General features: G+C 35.5%; 1 protein-coding gene across 3 annotated transcripts; it reads left to right on the top strand.

The window, feature by feature from the left end:
• The first annotated feature begins 2,106 nt into the window (after nt 1-2,106).
• Nucleotides 2,107-19,536, top strand: trpc6b (transient receptor potential cation channel, subfamily C, member 6b). 3 transcript variants are annotated; one of them, XM_083552283.1, is made up of 14 exons: nt 2,107-3,665; nt 3,739-4,219; nt 8,217-8,982; nt 10,383-10,565; nt 10,709-10,873; nt 12,403-12,619; nt 13,879-14,106; nt 14,888-15,152; nt 16,144-16,339; nt 16,819-17,022; nt 17,402-17,458; nt 17,978-18,053; nt 18,163-18,502; nt 19,447-19,536. In XM_083552283.1, exons 2-13 carry the CDS (start codon nt 4,083-4,085, stop codon nt 18,294-18,296), a joined length of 2,628 nt encoding a protein of 875 aa, XP_083408409.1. In that variant the 5' UTR covers nt 2,107-3,665; nt 3,739-4,082; the 3' UTR covers nt 18,297-18,502; nt 19,447-19,536. The 3 variants fall into 3 exon arrangements, with proteins under 3 accessions (XP_083408409.1, XP_083408410.1, XP_083408411.1); XM_083552284.1 differs by lacking the exon at nt 19,447-19,536 and adding an exon at nt 18,811-18,848 and having other exon boundaries at nt 18,163-18,473; XM_083552285.1 differs by lacking the exon at nt 2,107-3,665 and having other exon boundaries at nt 3,818-4,219; nt 18,163-18,473; nt 19,426-19,536.
• Nucleotides 19,537-19,764: the final 228 nt, after the last annotated feature.

Here is a 19,764-nt window from a genome sequence, read left to right as displayed (position 1 = left end):
TGCCAAATTCCATTAAGGAAATAAAATAAAATAAATGTTCATCCATTAAAGTTCCATCATTGTTGAGGTGTGTGTCCAGTCAGGGTTTGTGACTCGTTATTTTAAACTTCACTGACGGAATGTGCAGAGTGTAAAATAGCACTTCTCCATTCAAATGTGAAACTAAATGCAGGTAATTAAGAAGCTGATGTTGATGTTTCCTCAAAAAAAGGATAAAACTAAGATGCTCTTTACCAGATTATTTTCAGTTAATACCTTACATTAAACAGGCTTTAAATATATTGAATGATAATATCAGATAATGTTTTATTTACTTTGCCCTTATCCATTACCATTATCATTTAACTTAAAAAATTACAGCATCATCTCAACCATCACAATAATTTCAATGAATTGCTTCCAAACAGTCTACTAAAGAGACATATTTAGATATTATTCATATATTTTTTGAATTAGAATAAAGAAGAGCCGTGTATTTGGTACCTGGGCCTTCAGTGGGGACGTACCCGACTTAATCCATCTCTTAATACCACCACTATCACGTCGTGATTATAGAAACCATCAATACAATACAAAAATGTAATATAACAGCCTGTGGCATTACAGAAAGAAAGGCATTTCACATATGGAGGGTGAAGACCATTTAACTAAAGCAAGAAACCCAGTTAAGACTCCAAACCTCTACACTACAACCGTAACTGTGCCACCTACATCATCTAAAGCAGTTCAGAACCGATATTTGTCTAATGCCATTACAAAAACATACAAATGTAAATAAAATACAACCTATTCACCAGAGATGCAGACTCATAATGTGCACCGCTCCTCAGAGGCTGTAATCCAGTGGTACGGCTCGTATTTACTGGTCTGGAAGTGGTGAACAATTTCTTTCCAAGGCTGAGACAAGCTAGCTAGCTTCAGGGTTGGCCGACCTTCTCACGATGTCTAGCTTTTCTTCAAAATGTATTTTTAAGTATGTCTGAGACCAAACCAATTTCTCTTCCTTCATAGGTGTAAAAAAGTCTATCTCAGATGTATTCATGTGTGCAGAGCTACACACGTGTTTTGCCAGTCGAACTTGGATGTAACAGTTTCCCTCTGACCAAACAATCAGAGGACGGAAAAATGCTGACGCTATTCTGGCACAGCTAGCTAGCCCTGTGAGATATGAAATCTGATTGGTTAAAGAAACAGACCCATTGATAATATTCTCTATGGTCAAAGAGACAGCAGTATTAACTTTGAAGGCCCTGGGCAGATTAGATTGACATGGCAGCACATAGAGGCTGAAATCTGATTGGACAAAAAATCTAACATCCACATACATGTACTGGAAGCAATGCAGCCAAGAGAAACACTACGAGAATAAACTGTTGGAAAAAAATTAATAAAATTTCATGGAACAAATATTAGAATTTAGGATGTAAATGTAGGTCAGTGGTTCTGATAGTGTTTAGGCCAGCAGAGAAGGCCCTGACCGCCCACCACTGCTTACAAGGAATTAGTTTTGGTGACAGAAGCTTCCAGTTGCACATTTTCTAAAGTAAAAAGCAAAAAAAAAATAATTAAAATTATTGCACATTTTTTATATAGAAAATAAATGATTGCACAAAAGTACAGATTTAGATTAGTAAAAGTAGTATTGCATGTATGTTTTTATTTCTTGCACAATGGGGAGAGCTTTTGTTCATGAGGTAAATTGCCTGGGGAAAGAAACATAACTGTGCCTTGGCTGTCCATATCTTATTAAGTAAAAATATTCAAGATATTTGTATTTAATACAATATAGTTGTTGGATAGCAGCTTACTGTTTTGTGCAAGAAAGTAAAAACTCATTAGTCCAGCATAATGTATTTTTGCCTCATGGCTTTGCATCCACCTTTGCATGACCAATTAACCAGTTGATTAAGTGAGTTCATTTAAAAAGAGTAAAACATGAAATGTTTAATGATGTATATGTTCAGCATTGTTTCCCGATGATCACTCCAATGCCATGCTAATGCTCTATGTGTGCATATGAACCCCTGGGCTCCATCTGTGCATATGTCTGATTTGAAAGGTTCATATAGTTCAGAATTAGACATGATTAATAAAATATTGCGCTTGGGGGGGGGGACCATCTGTTCCTTTGACTTGCGGCCTTAATTGTAATTTTCCTTATAGCCTGGGTGAAAGAGGCCTGCAATTATTATGCTTATTTATCGAGTCCTGGAGTCATACAGATGGTTGAGGGTGGGCAGGTTACAGCCGATAATTCTCTACGCAGTTTCCACCAGACAGCGACTGAGAAGGTGAGAATAGACTCAATAATGAAAGTGGAGGGCTGAACCAACAATGACTGAGGTGGATTGTACATGTTTAATCACCTCCACTGATGGGCCTAAGCTGTTTCAGGTATGGATTTGAGGTTAGATTGCTTGGGGAGCTCCTGGCAGATTATAGGACACAGGAATTTGGCGACAGGATTCTTTTGAAGTTACCAGTCAGCTGTATGGTCTTCTTTAAGTGCTTCCTAAATATCATCAGGGCACTAAAGTAGTCATTTATCTTCTTTTAGCTACGTCAAGTTGCTATCAGGCTTTGTCCTTTCTCTACTAAACACATGTGGGTAGCTGAACTGGCTATTCTAAATTGTGCCTGTGTGTGAATTAAGTGTAAAAATGTGTGTGTGCATGGTGCCTTCTGATGCACCAGTGTTGCTTAACCAGTATTCCCAGGATAGGTTTTGGATTCACCAACAGCGTTTCGAGGATAAGTTTTGGATCAACCATCACCACCACAAGTGTTTCCATGATAGCTTTTTTGAATCCAACACCACCAGTGTTTAGAGGATACATTTTGGATCCTCCACCAGTGTTCCCAGGATAGGTTTTTGGATCCACCACCAACAGTGATGACAGGATAGGTTTTGGATCTGTCACCACAGGGTTCCCAGGATAGATTTTCGATCCACCACCACCTATGTTCCCAGAATAGTTTTTAAATCCACCAGAACCAGTGTTTCTAGGATTGGTTTTGAATCCACCACCAGCGATCCCAGTATAGGTTTTGGATCCACCACCACCAGTGATCACAGAGTAATTTTTGGATCTGTCACCACCAATGTTCCCAGGATAGGTTTAGGATCCACCACTAACAATTATATCAGAATAGGTTCTGGATCTGTCAACACCAGAGTTCCCAGGATACCACCACCACCACCTATTGTATTTTGTAATAGGTTTTAAATCCATGTGTTCCCAAGATAAGTTTTGGATCTGTCACCAACAGTGATCACAGCATAGGTTTTGGATCCAACACCAACAGTGATGACAGGATAGGTTTTGGATCTGTCACCACAGGGTTCCCAGGATAGATTTTCGATCCACCACAACCTATGTTCCCAAAATAGTTTTTAAATCCACCACAATGTTTTCCAAGGATAGGTTTTGGATGCAGCAGCACCACCAGAGTTCCCAGGACAGGTTATGGATCTGCCACCACCATTGTTCCTAAGATTGATTTTGGATCCACCACCACCAGTGTTCCTGGGACTGGATTTGGATTCACCACCAGCTTTCACAGGACAGGATTTGGATCCACCACCAAAGTTCCCAGTGTAGTTTTTGGATCCACCACCACCAGTGTTCCCAGTATAGGTTTTGGATCCACCACCAATGTTCCCAGTATAGTTTTTGAATCCACCACCACCAGTGTTCCCAGTATAGGTTTTGGATCCACCACCACCAGTGTTCCCAGGATTGGATCCACCACGATGCTGAAGATGAATGAATGGATTATTTTGTTCATAAAAGCATCCTTGATGTTACTAATTAATCCAAAGAACACAAAAGAAAAAGGAGAAGAACGCGCTCCTGCGCAGCCTGAGCGTGTGTGATGATGCGTGGAGAGTCTGGGCATCTGGCCAGCTCTGAGGGCGCGGGTGTTAAATGTCTGTCTTCCATCCACTGGAAGGAATTGCGGGCTTGTTTGCATGGGTTTTGATATAAAAAGGCAGAAATCAGAAGACAGAAATCTGTAAATGAAGCACGTGGACTGGTCTACTCAGCGAGCAGGCTCCTGGATCCGCTGATTTTTAAGTCATGAGGAGACCGATGTGCTCGGAGCGCGTAAATCCGGAAAAAAGTTCAGCCCGGAAAGCCAGTGTAGACCGCGGTCCAACCAAAGAACAACGCGAGGAGAGACAGGAGATTTTTCGACAAAGATCTTCTTACCTACGGTGCGTAACATCCGCACTCCATCAATCCCATTGTCTCAATTCTTTTTGTTTCTTTACACCAAAATCTTAAAAATCCTATACCTCAAATCCACTTTCATGCATGCACAGCAATAAATAGAAATTAAACACGATAATGAACAGCCAATAAGCAATGCAATTTTAAAATTATTAATATAATTTGCATAATTATTTGTATTTGCATTTATTACATTATTATTTGCATTTAAACGCATATGCATGGAATATCCTAATACATAAGATTCTCTACTATTCTATACTGATCTGAAGTTTCACTGAATACATCCACCAGTTACCAAGTGTCAGTAATCTACAGACTGGCACACATGGAGTCTAAAGCAATGGACATGCTGAAAATTCTGTGCATCTACAGCACTGATTTTACATTGTAGGTCTTTTTACAGGATACAGGATGTGGCAGAAGATTAGGCACAGATTGGTTTAAAGAATAATAACTGATTGCCAGAATAATGTAATGAACAGGGTGATATCTAATGTCACTGTGTTGAGTTTAACTTTATTTTGTTCAACTTTAGTTATTAAACTATATTTAGTTTACTCCTCATTACATCTGCACTATTTTTATCTAGGCGTATATTTATATCCTTACTGTACATTTTGCCCAACATTTCACATTCATGTATATATGTATATAATGTGTGCGTGTGTATATATATATATATATATATATATATATATATATATATATATATATATATATATATATATATATATATATATATATATATATATATATTATATTGTATATACTTGCTTATTCAGCTTGCACATTTCTTAAATGCCAAAATCGTATAACTTTCCACTTCTGCACATTTCCTCTTCAATGCCATGCAGAATCATTTATCTGTACTTTTCAACGATGTCCACAAATCTCTGCACTGTTATAGCCTTTATATTTATTTACTGTACATATGCTTACACATATATCACATGCTGTAAATATGCCACATATTTATCTGCACTATTTGCACAATTGCTAATTTTTGCAATTCTGGTAGATGCCAAACTGCATTTCGTTGCAATGCAATGACAATAAAGTTCTGTCTGTCTATCTATCTATCTATCTATCTATCTATCTATCTATCTATCTATCTATCTATCTATCTATCTATCTATCTATCTATCTATCTATCTATCTATCTATCTATCTATCTATCATCGATCTATCTATCTCTTAGTAAAAGCTTTGGGCAGGTATTGCATTGAAATGCATCTTTTAGTACAAAAAGGAATTCAATAGTACAGGTGGATCGATCAATCTATCCATCTATCCATCTATCTATCTATCTATCTATCTATCTATCTATCTATCTATCTATCTATCTATCTATCTATCTATCTATCTATCTATCTATCTATTTGTTAGTAAAAGCTTTGGGCAGGTATTGCACTGAAATGCATCTTTTAGTACAAAGGAATTCAGTAGTGCAGGTGGATTCGTTAATGTGTAATACGTTCAGTTAAATGGGTTGATTAAATTTTTTATTCTGTGTGTTCAGACCTCAGATTGAGGTATCTCAAGGGTAAATCCCTGAAAGACCTTTTACCTTCTGCTCAGTTGCCTCCTGTCTAGTTTGCCTCCTACTCACCTTTTAAAGGATCATCATAACATGTATAATGATGTTGTTTTGAATTTTGTGACATATTTACTTATTTCATGTAAATCTAAAGTATTTTTCTGCCATCATTTAATGGTTGTTCCAAGGTGTTAAATTTTTCCATGAAATTTCACGGGTTCAAATGCCAGCACTGCCAAGCTGTCACTGTCGGGCCATTTGGAAAGGACTTAATTGTATAAATGAGATAATTGTAAATTGTTCTGGATAAGGCCATCTGACACATGAAATAAATGTACGCTTTTGAACACATCTAAAGTTATCAAAAGATAAAAGATTTATTGGCAATTTATGGGGTACTTATTTTAGTTCCTATTTGAAACTGTTTTAGGTAGAGAAATGCCCAGATGTAGGGTTTGTCATAGACCCTTTAAAGCAAATCATGCTTTGACCATTTTGGATTTGACTGTACAATTGTGAAAATTTCTCACTGTAAAAATTTTACACAAGCAAATTGTAATATTAAAATAATGTGCATTTTAATTGATATGTATACAGATATAGACAAACTACAGTGAACTGATCTGTATGTGATATCTAAAATAAAAAATAAAAATTCAATCACCATCTTTGAGATAAGAAACTGGTGTTTATACACACACACACACACACACACACACACACACACACACACACACACACACACACACACACACACACACACATTTATTTCCCCCAAAGAAAAGCTGCACAGTGGTAATATATAAGGGCCATTTTCAGGGCTTTGAAAAGAAACCATTTTATTTTTGATCAAATACTTGTCACTAAAGTGGTACTTCAAGTGTGGATTTGCATACTTAGTGGTAAAAAGGTAATTGTAGAGAAACCTCATTAAGCTACAGAATTGCCTTGGTGAACAAAAAATACCAATACTGTACAGTTTTTCTGACAGTGTACAAGTGATAAAGCTAATGTTTATTGATTATAGAAATGAAAATCAATTTGAGCCTATAGACCTAGGACTAACTGCTTTGTTAGCTGGCTGCAAGGAAATCAGTAGAATGAGGTGTGTTAAATCTGCCAGGCAAGTGTGTGTGTTTGTGTGTGTGCATGTAAAGGAGCTGATTTCATATCTTATTATCTTCCATTTATATGAAATAACAGTAATATGAGAAAGTTGTTAGCTAGATTACATTTAATCCTCCACTTATTATAATGAGATAAATGATAACATTTATGGAGTACTTAGTTTATTTGGGTGGTAAGTAAACTGAACATTACACATGAAAACATGGTGGAAAATACAACCTCCTGTTTAAGCTCTAATAATGAAAAGTATTTTTTTTTTTTAGATGAAAAAACAACTAATAAATGCTTAATAATTTTCTGTGTTCATTGACGTCTTTTATTGTGTCGAGCACACTTAAGAAGCATGGTTCAGTACAAGCATACCATCAGTGATCATTTCACAACCTCAGACCAAACGGAATCAGCTCCACTGTTTCATTATATTTATTCATATTAGTGCTCTGGTTATTTTATGTTTGCCCTACATATTTTACACACAATGATACACATTCACAAACCATTGTCTGTTGTAGTTGTGTGTTTTTTTCTTCTTTAAAACTAACCTTAATGTATTAAAAGCTTTGACATTTCCTTTATCATTATTCAGAAAGGCAAGCATTACTTACAACAGCATGGTTACTAATTAAAGGTGGGCGTGCCAAGATCTCATATGCACAGTTCATATGAACTGTTTATCGAATCAAACACCCACAGAGAACACTGACAATATAGAGATAGAACAAATGACAAGCTTTTATGCCATCAGTTGGACCCAACTTTTTGTTGTTAATTGGACTCAGGGCAGTTTATTAACGGTGACTCAGACAGCAGGAGGCTTTCCATTCTGCACCATCGGTCTCTGAAATCTGTGGACTCTGAGTCACTGTCCCTCGCCATGCTGTCTCTCCTGTGGCACTCTGTGTTCATCTGCCAAGAGGAGAAAAGTTCTAAAAAAAAAAAAAAAAAACTGCACTTTAGTACTCATTTAACAAAATTATATATATATATATATATATATATATATATATATATATATATATATATATATATATATATATATATATATATATATTTTTTTTACAGAATCACTGTAATCAAGTAAAATTTTACCAAAAGACAAATTTACCTATAGATGATCATTTTGATTAAGGAGTGGAAGGATATTCTCAGTCCAAATGTGTCTAAAGTAACTAGATTGAGGCATCTTGGAGAGGCATATGACCTTTTGCAATTTGTTCAATTATTGCGGTCAATAGTTGTGCTTCAGCGACAGTCACATTTGCCTTGATTAAAACAGAATAAACTGGTTTAATTGAATTTTTCCCCTCTTATAGGAGGACCAATGTTGACAGAAAAATTACCCAGAGTCAGATGTTGGCTAAAAGTCGTCGCTTGGCTATGCGCCGTCCAGCATACATGTTTAGTGCTCAGTGCAACAGCCTGTCACTGGCTGAAGAGCTATTCCTTGAGGCAGCTGAGTATGGAAACATCCCTGTTGTCCGTAAAATGCTAGAGGAACTGCCTGACCTTAATATCAACTGTGTGGACTATATGGGTCAGAATGCGCTACAGCTGGCGGTGGCTAATGAGCACTTGGAGGTGACAGAGCTCCTGCTGAAGAAAGACAACCTAGCCAGAATTGGTGATGCTTTGCTTCTGGCTATTAGCAAAGGCTACATCCGGATAGTGGAGGCCATATTGGCTCACCAGGCCTTTGCAGACACATCGAAGTTAACCAACAGCACACTGCAAACTGAAATAAACGACGACTTCTTTGCCTATGATGACGACGGCATGCGTTTTTCCCAAGACATTACACCCATCATCTTGGCCTCTCACTGCCATGAGTATGAGATTGTACACATCCTGTTATTGAAGGGAGCTCGCATTGAGCGGCCGCATGACTACTTCTGTAAATGTAACACCTGCGTCTACCACCAGAGGCATGACTCTTTCAGTCACTCTCGTTCCCGTATAAATGCCTACAAGGGACTGGCCAGCCCTGCCTATCTCTCACTCTCCAGTGAAGACCCTGTACTGACTGCTCTGGAGCTAAGCAATGAGCTGGCTGTGTTGGCCAATGTAGAAAAAGAGTTCAAGGTAGGGGCTTCCTATTCTTTTAACAGATCTAGGGTAATTAATTGGGGGGGTGCCGTTTCAGCAATTCATTTCAGTCCCCAGGCCTCAGTAATTAAGGTAATTATTAGGGGTGTACGGTTTCAGCAATTAATTTCAGTCCCCAGGCCTCAGTAATTACGATTGTGGAAATCATTCACGATAAATAGGGCTTTCTGTATCCTAACCCCTCTTGATGCCTTTTCATGTCATCTTTTGACATTGCTAGGTGGTGGGGGAAATATGCCCGTCAAAGCTTTTTACCATATATCAAGATTCAGTGGATGAATAGTTTTTATATTTTGGAATCAGTGCAAACAGTATATGTTGCCAGCAAGGTCAAATGTCTAAAGGTTTTTAAAATTAGGTTCCTTCCTTTTCGAAGCACAAATTATATATTACAAAATAACAAAACAATGGAATAGACTTATTGGTAATAAGGCATCCCTGTTGTTCTATGTGTACCTCTATTAAAATATGTAATACTATCCTATTATAAACAGATATAATTAAACGAAATTCCATTTGCATTATCAATTGCTGATGCAGAGTGTAGTGTTGCTGCATGGCAGGTTCATCATTCCTGGTTCAGTTCCGACCTTGAGGGCTACTGTCTGTGAAAAGTTTGGTATGTTCTCCCCATTTCTCCTCTGGTTTCCTCCAACTTGACAACAGATGAATCGTATATGTTAAATTGCCTCTAGGTTTGAATTAGTGTGTGAATATGTGTGCAGTGGGTTTCCATTGACTGAGTCACATGCCTAGTGTTACATAGTGGTCTCAACTCTGGATCCATCAAGACCCTGATTAAGAAGAATAATCAGTGTAAATAAGTTTTAATTTATATTTCTTTTTTATTATTTGATCTATTTTTGAGTTCTGGCAAACCCTTTGCCTACCACTATGTTACTGTAAAATAGTTTCGAGTTAGGACTTGTTTGAGTCTGGTTTCTTTCATGGTATCTTCCTCTTGTCATCTCAGTGTGTGAGATAATGTGAATGTACACAGCCTTCCATTGTGCTTATCTGGCTTAAAGCCTTTGACTAAATGTGGCTTGTTGAGTCTTCAAGGTTGAATACATATATTAGCAAAGCAGATTCATAGCCATTGAAGGCTATTCCTTTTATTAACAGATGCCTAGAGAGACATTTTGGCACCCTGTTTCCTTAATGTTTTGATTATGGGTAATAAATTCCTATTTGCATGCTAGTGCTTCATGAATGTTGAATTATTTAGACACCATTTCTAAAATCTAAAATGCAGTTGGAATGTTAAGAAGCTGTTACAGTTTAATACTCATAAACAGCATCTGCAAAATGTATTTATTAGGCATTGTATAATGTAATGCTGTTACATTCAGGAGTGTGATGATTTTCTTTTACAGAATGATTATAAGAAGCTGTCTATGCAATGCAAAGACTTTGTGGTTGGGCTTTTGGACTTGTGCCGGAACACAGAAGAGGTAGAAGCCATCTTGAATGGAGACACGGAGTTAAATGGAAATGATAAAACAGGCAGACCGAGTCTCATTCGCCTAAAACTGGCCATCAAATACGAGCTTAAAAAGGTGAAATCTCTGAAATCTTTTACTATTTTGTGCACTGGCTTTGAAAGATTTCATTAATAAGATCTATCCATGCTGCAGCCAACATGTACGAAATAAACTCCTTGCCTGATGTATTGTTAAATGTTTTACTGCCTCCCACACAGTTTGTAGCTCATCCAAACTGTCAGCAGCAGCTCCTCTCCATTTGGTATGAAAATCTGTCAGGGCTCCGGCAGCAGACTACTGCTGTGAAGTTGTTTGTGGTGTTCGGTGTGGCCGTTGGACTGCCAATCCTGGCTCTGCTGTACTGGATAGCACCCTCAAGCAAGGTTGACCTTACTTAACCTTATATTATAACAGAGTAACAATGATCTTGTATTTATAATGCCTCATTCAGATTTAAAAGCATGTTTCAGCACTTATTCAAACTAAGCTCGGTCTAACACTTATGTAGATACTACTGATTTTACACATTTTCCTGAAAAGAAAACAGAAATCTAGTCATAATGAAAGTAAAGTTGAAGAAATGCAAACTCTTGATGATGCCACACTCTTAATGCTTTTCTCTCAAATTTAATTTTAAAACCTATATTCTTATACTGTTATGGTTACGGTTTGTGTTACATTCAGAGGTACCTGAAAATCATACTCGAGTAAAAGTAAAGATACTTTACTTCGAAACTTTACAGTTTAAATGTCACCAATTTCGAAATGACTTGAGTAAAAGTATCTGATTATTTGATTATATGACGGAGTATCTGATTTTAACAGTACTTGAGTATTTGACTCATATTTAATGTAGACTCAAATATGCACTAGTCCTCAACACCAAGACACATGTTAGTGAAAAGCCACAAACAGTTGATTTGTGAGGTTTTATTTCCTAAATTTCAAATCAAATTGTACAATTCACAACTGCATTAACCATCAACACAACAGCCACTTCAACATGCCAGAATGAAACAAAAATCAAACAAGTCGCTCAAAAAAAAAACAAAGACAAAGTATGTGAACAATCTTTCAAAAAGGGATTTTCAATTAACAAATAAAATTACAGTATCATGTCACAAAGTGGAAGAACTATCAGTGTTTAATAGACAAATAAAATGTAAGTAAACAATTTCATATAAAGTAAAACCAAATTTTGAGAACTGACTGACTGATTGCAAAATATAATTGGTAATGGTATTTTAATTGTGAATTAAAATGTAGTGGATTAAAAAGTACATATATTGAATCATAAATGTAGTCAAATAGACACTAAAAGTTGCTTATATTTTTGACACTGTAGAAAGGAGTAAAATAATTACTTAAGTACAGTAACAAAGTACAATTACTTAAATAAACTGGTTATTTTGTTCATTAAACAACAGATTGTTCAAGTCAACTAATATGACTGGGCAAGATTTATTCACTGCAATCAGCATTTCACTATCTGTATAACTACGCATTACTTCAAAACATCTACTGCAGTAGTTTTAGTGACATCATCAGTAGAAGAAGACTCAAAATATGAATGCTGGTCGGTTAAAGTCGGTTAATGTCAAAATCACCTTTACCTTTAGAGTCACCTTTACTTTTGGTCAAATTACAGACATGTTGATGCTGATTATAACTACACACCTGCTTGTGTTATACTGTTTCACTAAAAGAGTTCAACTGCCCTTACATTTCCATATCAAGTGATCTGTAGTTTTCTCAGTGTAGGAAGTGAAAATTTCACGTGAAAAATACAGATGAATAGAAATTTGGGTTAAAGCTTCTAGAGTAAGTGCAATTCAACGAATGTTTCATAAACATTATGCAAGTCGGTTTTTTTACAAATTACTTTTTCGTTGGTATATTTTCTGCTTTGCAGTTAGGGAAGATCATTCGTGGACCTTTTCTCAAGTTTGTGGCCCATGCTGCTTCATTCACCATCTTCCTTGGTCTCCTGATTATGAATGCAGCAGATCGGTTTGAGGGAACGACTCTTCTTCCCAACATGACCATCCATGACCATCCTACACAGCTATTCCGCATGAAAACCACCCCTTTTACCTGGATGGAGTTGCTGATCATTTCCTGGGTCATAGGTTGGATATAATCCTTTATTTTGTCACAAGGTGCAGGAAAAGTCATGACGTAATACAGAGTAGAACTTATGTAATGCTACTAATCCAATTCATTTGTGTCTTTATTTAGGCAGAGTAAGTTCTTTAAATTGAAGTTACAATGACTCCTAACTATTACTGCCTAGGACTAGAGATTAAACATTAAACAAAAAGACTAGTTACCAAAACAGAACCTTAAATTAAAAAAATATACATGCCAAATAAAAAAAAAACTAAATATAACCTAGAGCTCTACTTCAGATTGAAATAGATTTTGTATGTCACCCTGGAACAGGGGATACTGATACTGAGCTCAGATTATTGCCTAAGCATAGTGTCACATGTTTTCCTTGTATCTGTGTGGGTTTCCTCTGTGTCCTCTGGTTTCCTCCTGTAATTCAAAACATATAAACTGTTTCTAGGTGTGAAAGTGTATGTGCATAGTGCACTAAAATGGATCACTATTTCATACACAATGTGTTCCTGCCTTGTGTCTAGTGTCTAGAAGTTTTTACTAAAGATGAATAAAGAGAAATAATGGTTAGTTACCAGAGTAGGACATTAAATAGGACACATATATATAGTCTTTTATAATGACTTTAAAAAAAAAAATTTTGAACAATGGAATGGAGCAATATTAGTCATTTTTATTGATTTTGTTTTTATTTTGCAGAGACACAACACATAACTGCGGTATACAATACTGCCATTGCCAGCTGAAGTAAACTTTTAGAACTTGAACTCAAATGAATCTCCAGCACCTATAATTCACTTAACCACACATTCTATTCACAAAGCCTACCTCACCAGCCTACCTTTATCAACTCCCCTCTAACCTTTCTGTCCACTGTCATAGGCCACTGTCCACACACTGTTGGGCTTATATAACATCATGGTCAAAAACATTACAGCACAGAAAAGGGCCAAAAAACTTTGTCATTTGATGCTGGTTATATCATCAACCCACAGTTCTTCTTAATCAATGTAGTAAGGACAGCAGTGACTAATAGGTTTTACTTTTTTATTACATGAGACATGTTTTAATTACTGTAATGTTACCCATAATTCTAAAAGACCAAACAGGATTATGAGTCTATAATGAAATATTGCTGTGTGATGATTAATTCTGATCTTTCAGTGCTTTGAAATATTATCTGTTTAATTTACTATCGGTGCTTTTTCCTGCCTTCATTCATCACATTTCATTCAAATTAAATGTGCCTTTCTCATTTATTTTAAAGGAATGATTTGGGCCGAATGCAAGGAGATCTGGTCTCAAGGCCCTCGTGAATATCTTTTGGAACCCTGGAATTTATTGGACTTTGGGATGCTGGCCATCTTTGTATCATCATTCATAGCGAGATTCATGGCTTTTTGGCACGCTTACACAGCACAGACTTATGTTGATGAGCGCTACAGTGACCTCTCTAACATAACATTGCCTTATGAGATTGAGTATTATCAATTGGGTAAGGTAGACCATAAAATATAAAAGTACTAAATAGTTGTGTATTTTTTGTATTATGTAAAGGGCCTGCATTATATAACTGTCAATGATTTTTCAGTGATTTGTAATGTGCTCTTTTTTGTTCCGTCCCCTCGTGGTTTAGACATCGGCATCACATTTTTTTCTGTCAAAGTTTTATCTTTTTCTGCCTCTTTATTTTGTAACACTTAGTATCTGAACAGACGTGTCTCCTTGGGACTTGTTTACAACATGGCCACAACTTTTACAATCAAAACTTCCAACATGGCAACAATAAAGCTTAAATGATGGGTAAAAATAGTGATATTGTAGTATATTTTGAAATTTTAGGCCATAATCTATTTAGAAAGATGTCTGCCTTTTCTGAAGTGAGTAACCAATGGTGTGCTTGAAAACCACTTAAATTAAATTAATAAAATTAGATAGGAAATTGTACTATTTTGCTCTTTGAATAAACAGGTTTTAGGACTTAATTTTTATTATTATACTATAGCAATGTTAGACATTTTAAGCAGATATATCTTAGCATTAACATTTTTTTACTTAGAATGTATTACTGTTTGTGTGTTAATTAAAAAATTAATTGCATGTCCTTGTTTTTTTATACTCTGTACTCTTAAAAGAAATTATGATACAATTATCCTACCAATAATTTCACAAATAATTATGTTATATTACTTGCATTACTTACTTGCACTTTCACATTTGGAATTTTTGACACTCCTGCAGCTATAATACTGAACTGACCAGACTTTTCTTTGTAGCACGCATCTATTGGGTGCCCTCCGACCCCCAGCTGATCTCAGAGGGTCTGTATGCCATTGCTGTAGTGCTGAGCTTCTCACGGATTGCCTACATCCTGCCAGCCAATGAGAGCTTTGGCCCCCTGCAAATCTCTCTGGGCAGGACTGTCAAAGACATCTTTAAGTTCATGGTGATCTTCATTATGGTGTTCGTGGCTTTTATGATCGGCATGTTTAACCTCTACTCCTACTACCTCGGAGCAAAGCAAAACAATGCCTTCACAACGTGAGTAGGATCATGGATTTAATTTTTGACTTGACTATGATTTAAATAATGTGATTACAAAATGACCATCAAAATTAAGCAGATGTATTTAATGCAGTTATTCTAATACAGTACATATTGAAGTAAATGTGCAGAGAAGTAAAAAAAAAGGCAATAAAACAATATGGCAAGCTTGTAAATGGTCTACAATAAAAATGCCACTGTAGTTATAGTGGAATATTGAGTATACAATTTATACACAGGCACAAAAACAATATAAATACATAGGGAATGTAGCAAATCAGCTGCTGTGGTATAATTTGAGTAACAAATGCTTCGGTATGATGCAAAGAACAAGCTTCTATACCATATTTATAATATTATAACAGTATTGATTTTTGGTGGGATTTTAACTGTTCAGCTAATTAAAATTGCTCAATGTTTTTTGTAGACATTCCTCAGAAAATCTTTTTTAAAGTTGTCACATGGATTAAAAGCAGTTGGCATTAATATTTAATGACATACTGCATGTGGGCGATCGGCAAATCGAATGACTTACAGCAAGGGGACTGAAGAATGTTTATGCAAACTGGTCATGAGAATTTAGTCACACCCTGGATACAATTCAAGGGATAATGTAGTAGATTTTGGATTAAAATTATTTAAGGATTTAATTGTAATTTATATTTAATTTTAGGATTGATTCATTTAATATTATCCCTCACTTTGCTGTTCTGAGGCATATAAATGATTGTCATGGTTCAGTTTAATACAAATACATTTAAAATAGCATCAACATCGATTATTTATAAATTTGCAGATTATTTAAGAGGCATTATCATCAATGAATATGACGTTTATTGTTTTGTCACTGTGGGCTTGAAAGAGATAAAGTAAAATGTTCCCATTTATGTTTAATTTCTCACACCTCGTGTGTCAACTGATGTCTTCTTTTATAACATTTAACTCTTTCATTGATGGAATCCTTTTTCACTTGTTTTTCTTCCGCCAGTGTTGAAGAGAGCTTTAAAACGCTGTTCTGGGCTATTTTTGGACTTTCTGAGGTTAAATCCGTTGTCATTAATAATGGACACAAATTCATCGAAAATATTGGCTATGTGCTTTATGGAGTTTACAATGTTATCATGGTTATTGTTCTACTCAACATGCTCATTGCTATGATCAACAGCTCTTTTCAGGAAATTGAGGTATGCATGCAGGAATACACACACAGTCAAAAAAAACACAAACAACACAAACACTATATAAATATATATATATATAAAATTTGAGTTTACTTGAGTTCTGGTTTATTATACTTATTATAATAAGAATACTTTATTCAAAATACTGTATAGTTTACAAGTTTAGTATGTAATACTAAATATAGAAGATTTGATTTAGAAGATGAATATGTTATCATGTTATTATAAAATCAATTTTAGCATATTTATATTATATAAATAATTGTATTATAAATATATACATTGTCCCAAAGTCTGAATCATTTGTAAAAGCTACATAATAACAAACTTATCAGTAACAGTAACATATACTAGTAAAAAGGACCTTTTTCAATGGCATAAATATTTATTCCACTGAAATGATGTATCTCCTTACACCCTATCATTTTAATGTTTTTTAGTCAGGATTTCCTTTATGAGACTCATTTCCTTCCTTCTGACAGGATGATGCAGATGTGGAATGGAAGTTTGCACGAGCTAAGCTATGGTTCTCTTACTTTGAGGAAGGTGGAACATTGCCTGTACCTTTTAACTTAATCCCCAGCCCCAAGTCTGTGCTCTGCCTGACTCAGAAAATCAAGCAGCTTGTGTTAACGCCTCTGCAAAGACACAAGGACAGCCTGAAGGAGGACACAGAGCTCAATGAAGTAAGATTAGACCAAGATAAATGAGTAAGATGTACTGTACTTACATCAGGACCATTTTTTTTTTAATTGACAATGCAGACAATGAATGAAAAAAATGTTGTTTTTTTCTGAGCAATTGATTGAAGTATTTGCAGTATGATTATATTCCATTTTTACAGAAACTTGAGCATAGTGAAGTCTAATTCTAATGTTTAATTGCACCTGATATAGTGAAGGAATTTGCTCTGTGCTGTAAAAACTGTACTGTTTTAAATATGTAATAAAACTAGTCAGAGATTTAGAACCAGAATGAGCATATATCTCTCTGATAGTTTAACTTCAGATATATTGTACTGTATTTGTGTTGAAATAATCAAAAGATATTTCTTTTTCTTTTCAGCTGGGTGAACAAAAAGAATCAAATTATGCAGGATCACCTCGCTCAAGTCGATATCGGGTAAAATCCTGACACCTTCACACCATGACTTTTTACATTGTACAATTAACAAGAATCCCCACATGAGCAAATATAATTGAATTTTTCTCAGATAGATGTATATGAGAATTTAATTTGATGCAAAATATGGTACAAAATATGTCTTTTGGAAAGATACAACAAAACATAATCAGTTACATATTCAAATATGCATCATATTTATTATTTTTTTTTACTGTGTAAAGAAATAATGCACATACATTTGATAAAAAACACATATTTTCAACTTATCTAGAATTTTAAATTTGTTACAAATAAGAGAACAATTCATAGCACTTACATTCTTAGCCTGCTTTTAATCTTATTTATTTATATTCATTATTTAGTTCATTCTGGCCAGAGTCATTGAAAGCTAGGAAACATAGAGAGCTAGGAAAAGACTGTGGGATTAAATGGTCCAAATAAAACAATTTAGTTTTTTGTCATTTCATGTTTCTCATTCACAATCTTTGACATTGCCTGCACATTTTTCTCTGGCAGAGGATCATGAAACGCTTAATCAAAAGATATATCATAAAAGCACAGATGGACAAAGAGAGTGATGAGGTAAATGAAGGTACAGAATGGTTTTCTTTTATATTTCTAAATATATGCATACACAGAATTGCATTCTGTAAGCCATGAAATATGTTGCATGTGTACTAAAAGTCTGTCTCTGTTTTCAGGGGAGCTTAAGGAGATAAAGCAGGACATCTCAAGTTTGCGCTATGAGCTCTTGGAGAAGTCTAATGAGACAGAAGAATTAGCAGAGATGATCAGGGCACTGGTAGAAACACTTAGCAGACAGCACAATCACTAGTCAGTGACACACCAAGCTTATAGGTGTGAAACTCTGTAAACGGTTTTTAGAAACCTCAAAAAGTTGAATTTTTTGAAGAAAAATTGTTATATGGACTTGTGTGAGTAAATAATGAATAGCATATCCTGCTTTGAAAAGGATCAAAATGCTGTATATGGTGTGGAAAAAATATTTATAGCTTAAGGAGATAAAGCAGGACATCTCAAGTTTGCGCTATGAGCTCTTGGAGAAGTCTAATGAGACAGAAGAATTAGCAGAGATGATCAGGGCACTGGTAGAAACACTTAGCAGACAGCACAATCACTAGTCAGTGACACACCAAGCTTATAGGTGTGAAACTCTGTAAACGGTTTTTAGAAACCTCAAAAAGTTGAATTTTTTTTTTTTTTTTTTTTTTTTTTTTTTTTTGAAGAAAAATTGTTATATGGACTTGTGTGAGTAAATAATGAATAGCATATCCTGCTTTGAAAAGGATCAAAATGCTGTATATGGTGTGGAAAAAAAATATTTATAGTGCTAAAATAAAAGACGTTTCTAAAAAATAAATCAAGATTACATTTCTGTTGATTAAATTACATGCATTTATAAAGTTTTACATTTACATTTGCGCCATTTAGCAGACGCCCTTGTCCAGAGCGACTTACAAAAGTGCTTTTTGAATCTCTATCATTAAATAAATCTACACTGGTACACTAGATTACAAACTTATGATAAATCAGCCTACAACTATGTTGTAAAATCATGAACCTAAATCAAAGCCTAAATCTAAATCAGGGTAATCTAAAAATTAACCTGACACAAGATACAATTACACAATATTGTAATGACTACAGGCAAATAAATATATATCTCAACAAATATAAAAACAGGTCCCCTGGTGGTCTAGTGGTTAAGATGCAGCGCTCCCACAGCTGCGACCCGGGTTCGATTCCCGGTCAGGGAACCATCCCCAGCCACTCTTAGTGCCGGTCCCAAGCCCGGATAAATTGGGGAGGGTTGCGTTAGGAAGGGCATCCAGCGTAAAACATGTGCCAAATCAAACGTGCGGAGGATCCGCTGTGGCGACCCCTAACGGGAGAAGCCGAAAATAATAATAACAAATATAAAAACAACCTCATGGAAATGGCAGGTTTAAAACATGATTTTACAGCAACAAGCCAAATGCAATAGCTTGTGACACTTTATTTAAGAACATTAAAGCACAATTTACACAATAAATCATTAATGCTTTACATCAAAACTATGACTGGTGTAGAAGCCTATGTGGTTTTGTGCTGTTGTAGCCGATTCGCCTTAAGGCTCGACTTGTATTCTGATATGCATTTCTTCTCACCATGCTTGAAAAGAGTGGTTATTTAAGTGACTTGGCTGTCAATTTTCTGCCTGCAGAACTGATTTTTCAGTGTGTATAAACATCTCAGAAGATCAGTTTCTGCTTTAACAAGCCCTGCCATGGACAAAGTACCAT

The sequence above is a fragment of the Silurus aristotelis genome (genome assembly GCF_946808225.1).
Source record: "Silurus aristotelis genome assembly, chromosome: 10".
Lineage (NCBI taxonomy): Eukaryota > Metazoa > Chordata > Actinopteri > Siluriformes > Siluridae > Silurus > Silurus aristotelis.
The sequence above is the reverse complement of the archived record's forward strand: the minus strand, read 5'-3'. Positions and strand labels throughout refer to the sequence as shown.

Coding starts and splice junctions, on each gene's coding strand:
- trpc6b (XM_083552283.1), top strand. CDS start 4,083: ATGAGGAGACCGATGTGCTCGGAGCGCGTAAATCCGGAAAAAAGTTCA. Junction 17,459..17,977: donor CTCGCTCAAGTCGATATCGG/GTAAAATCCTGA, acceptor TTTCTCTGGCAG/AGGATCATGAAACGCTTAAT. Junction 18,054..18,162: donor GAGTGATGAGGTAAATGAAG/GTACAGAATGGT, acceptor CTCTGTTTTCAG/GGGAGCTTAAGGAGATAAAG.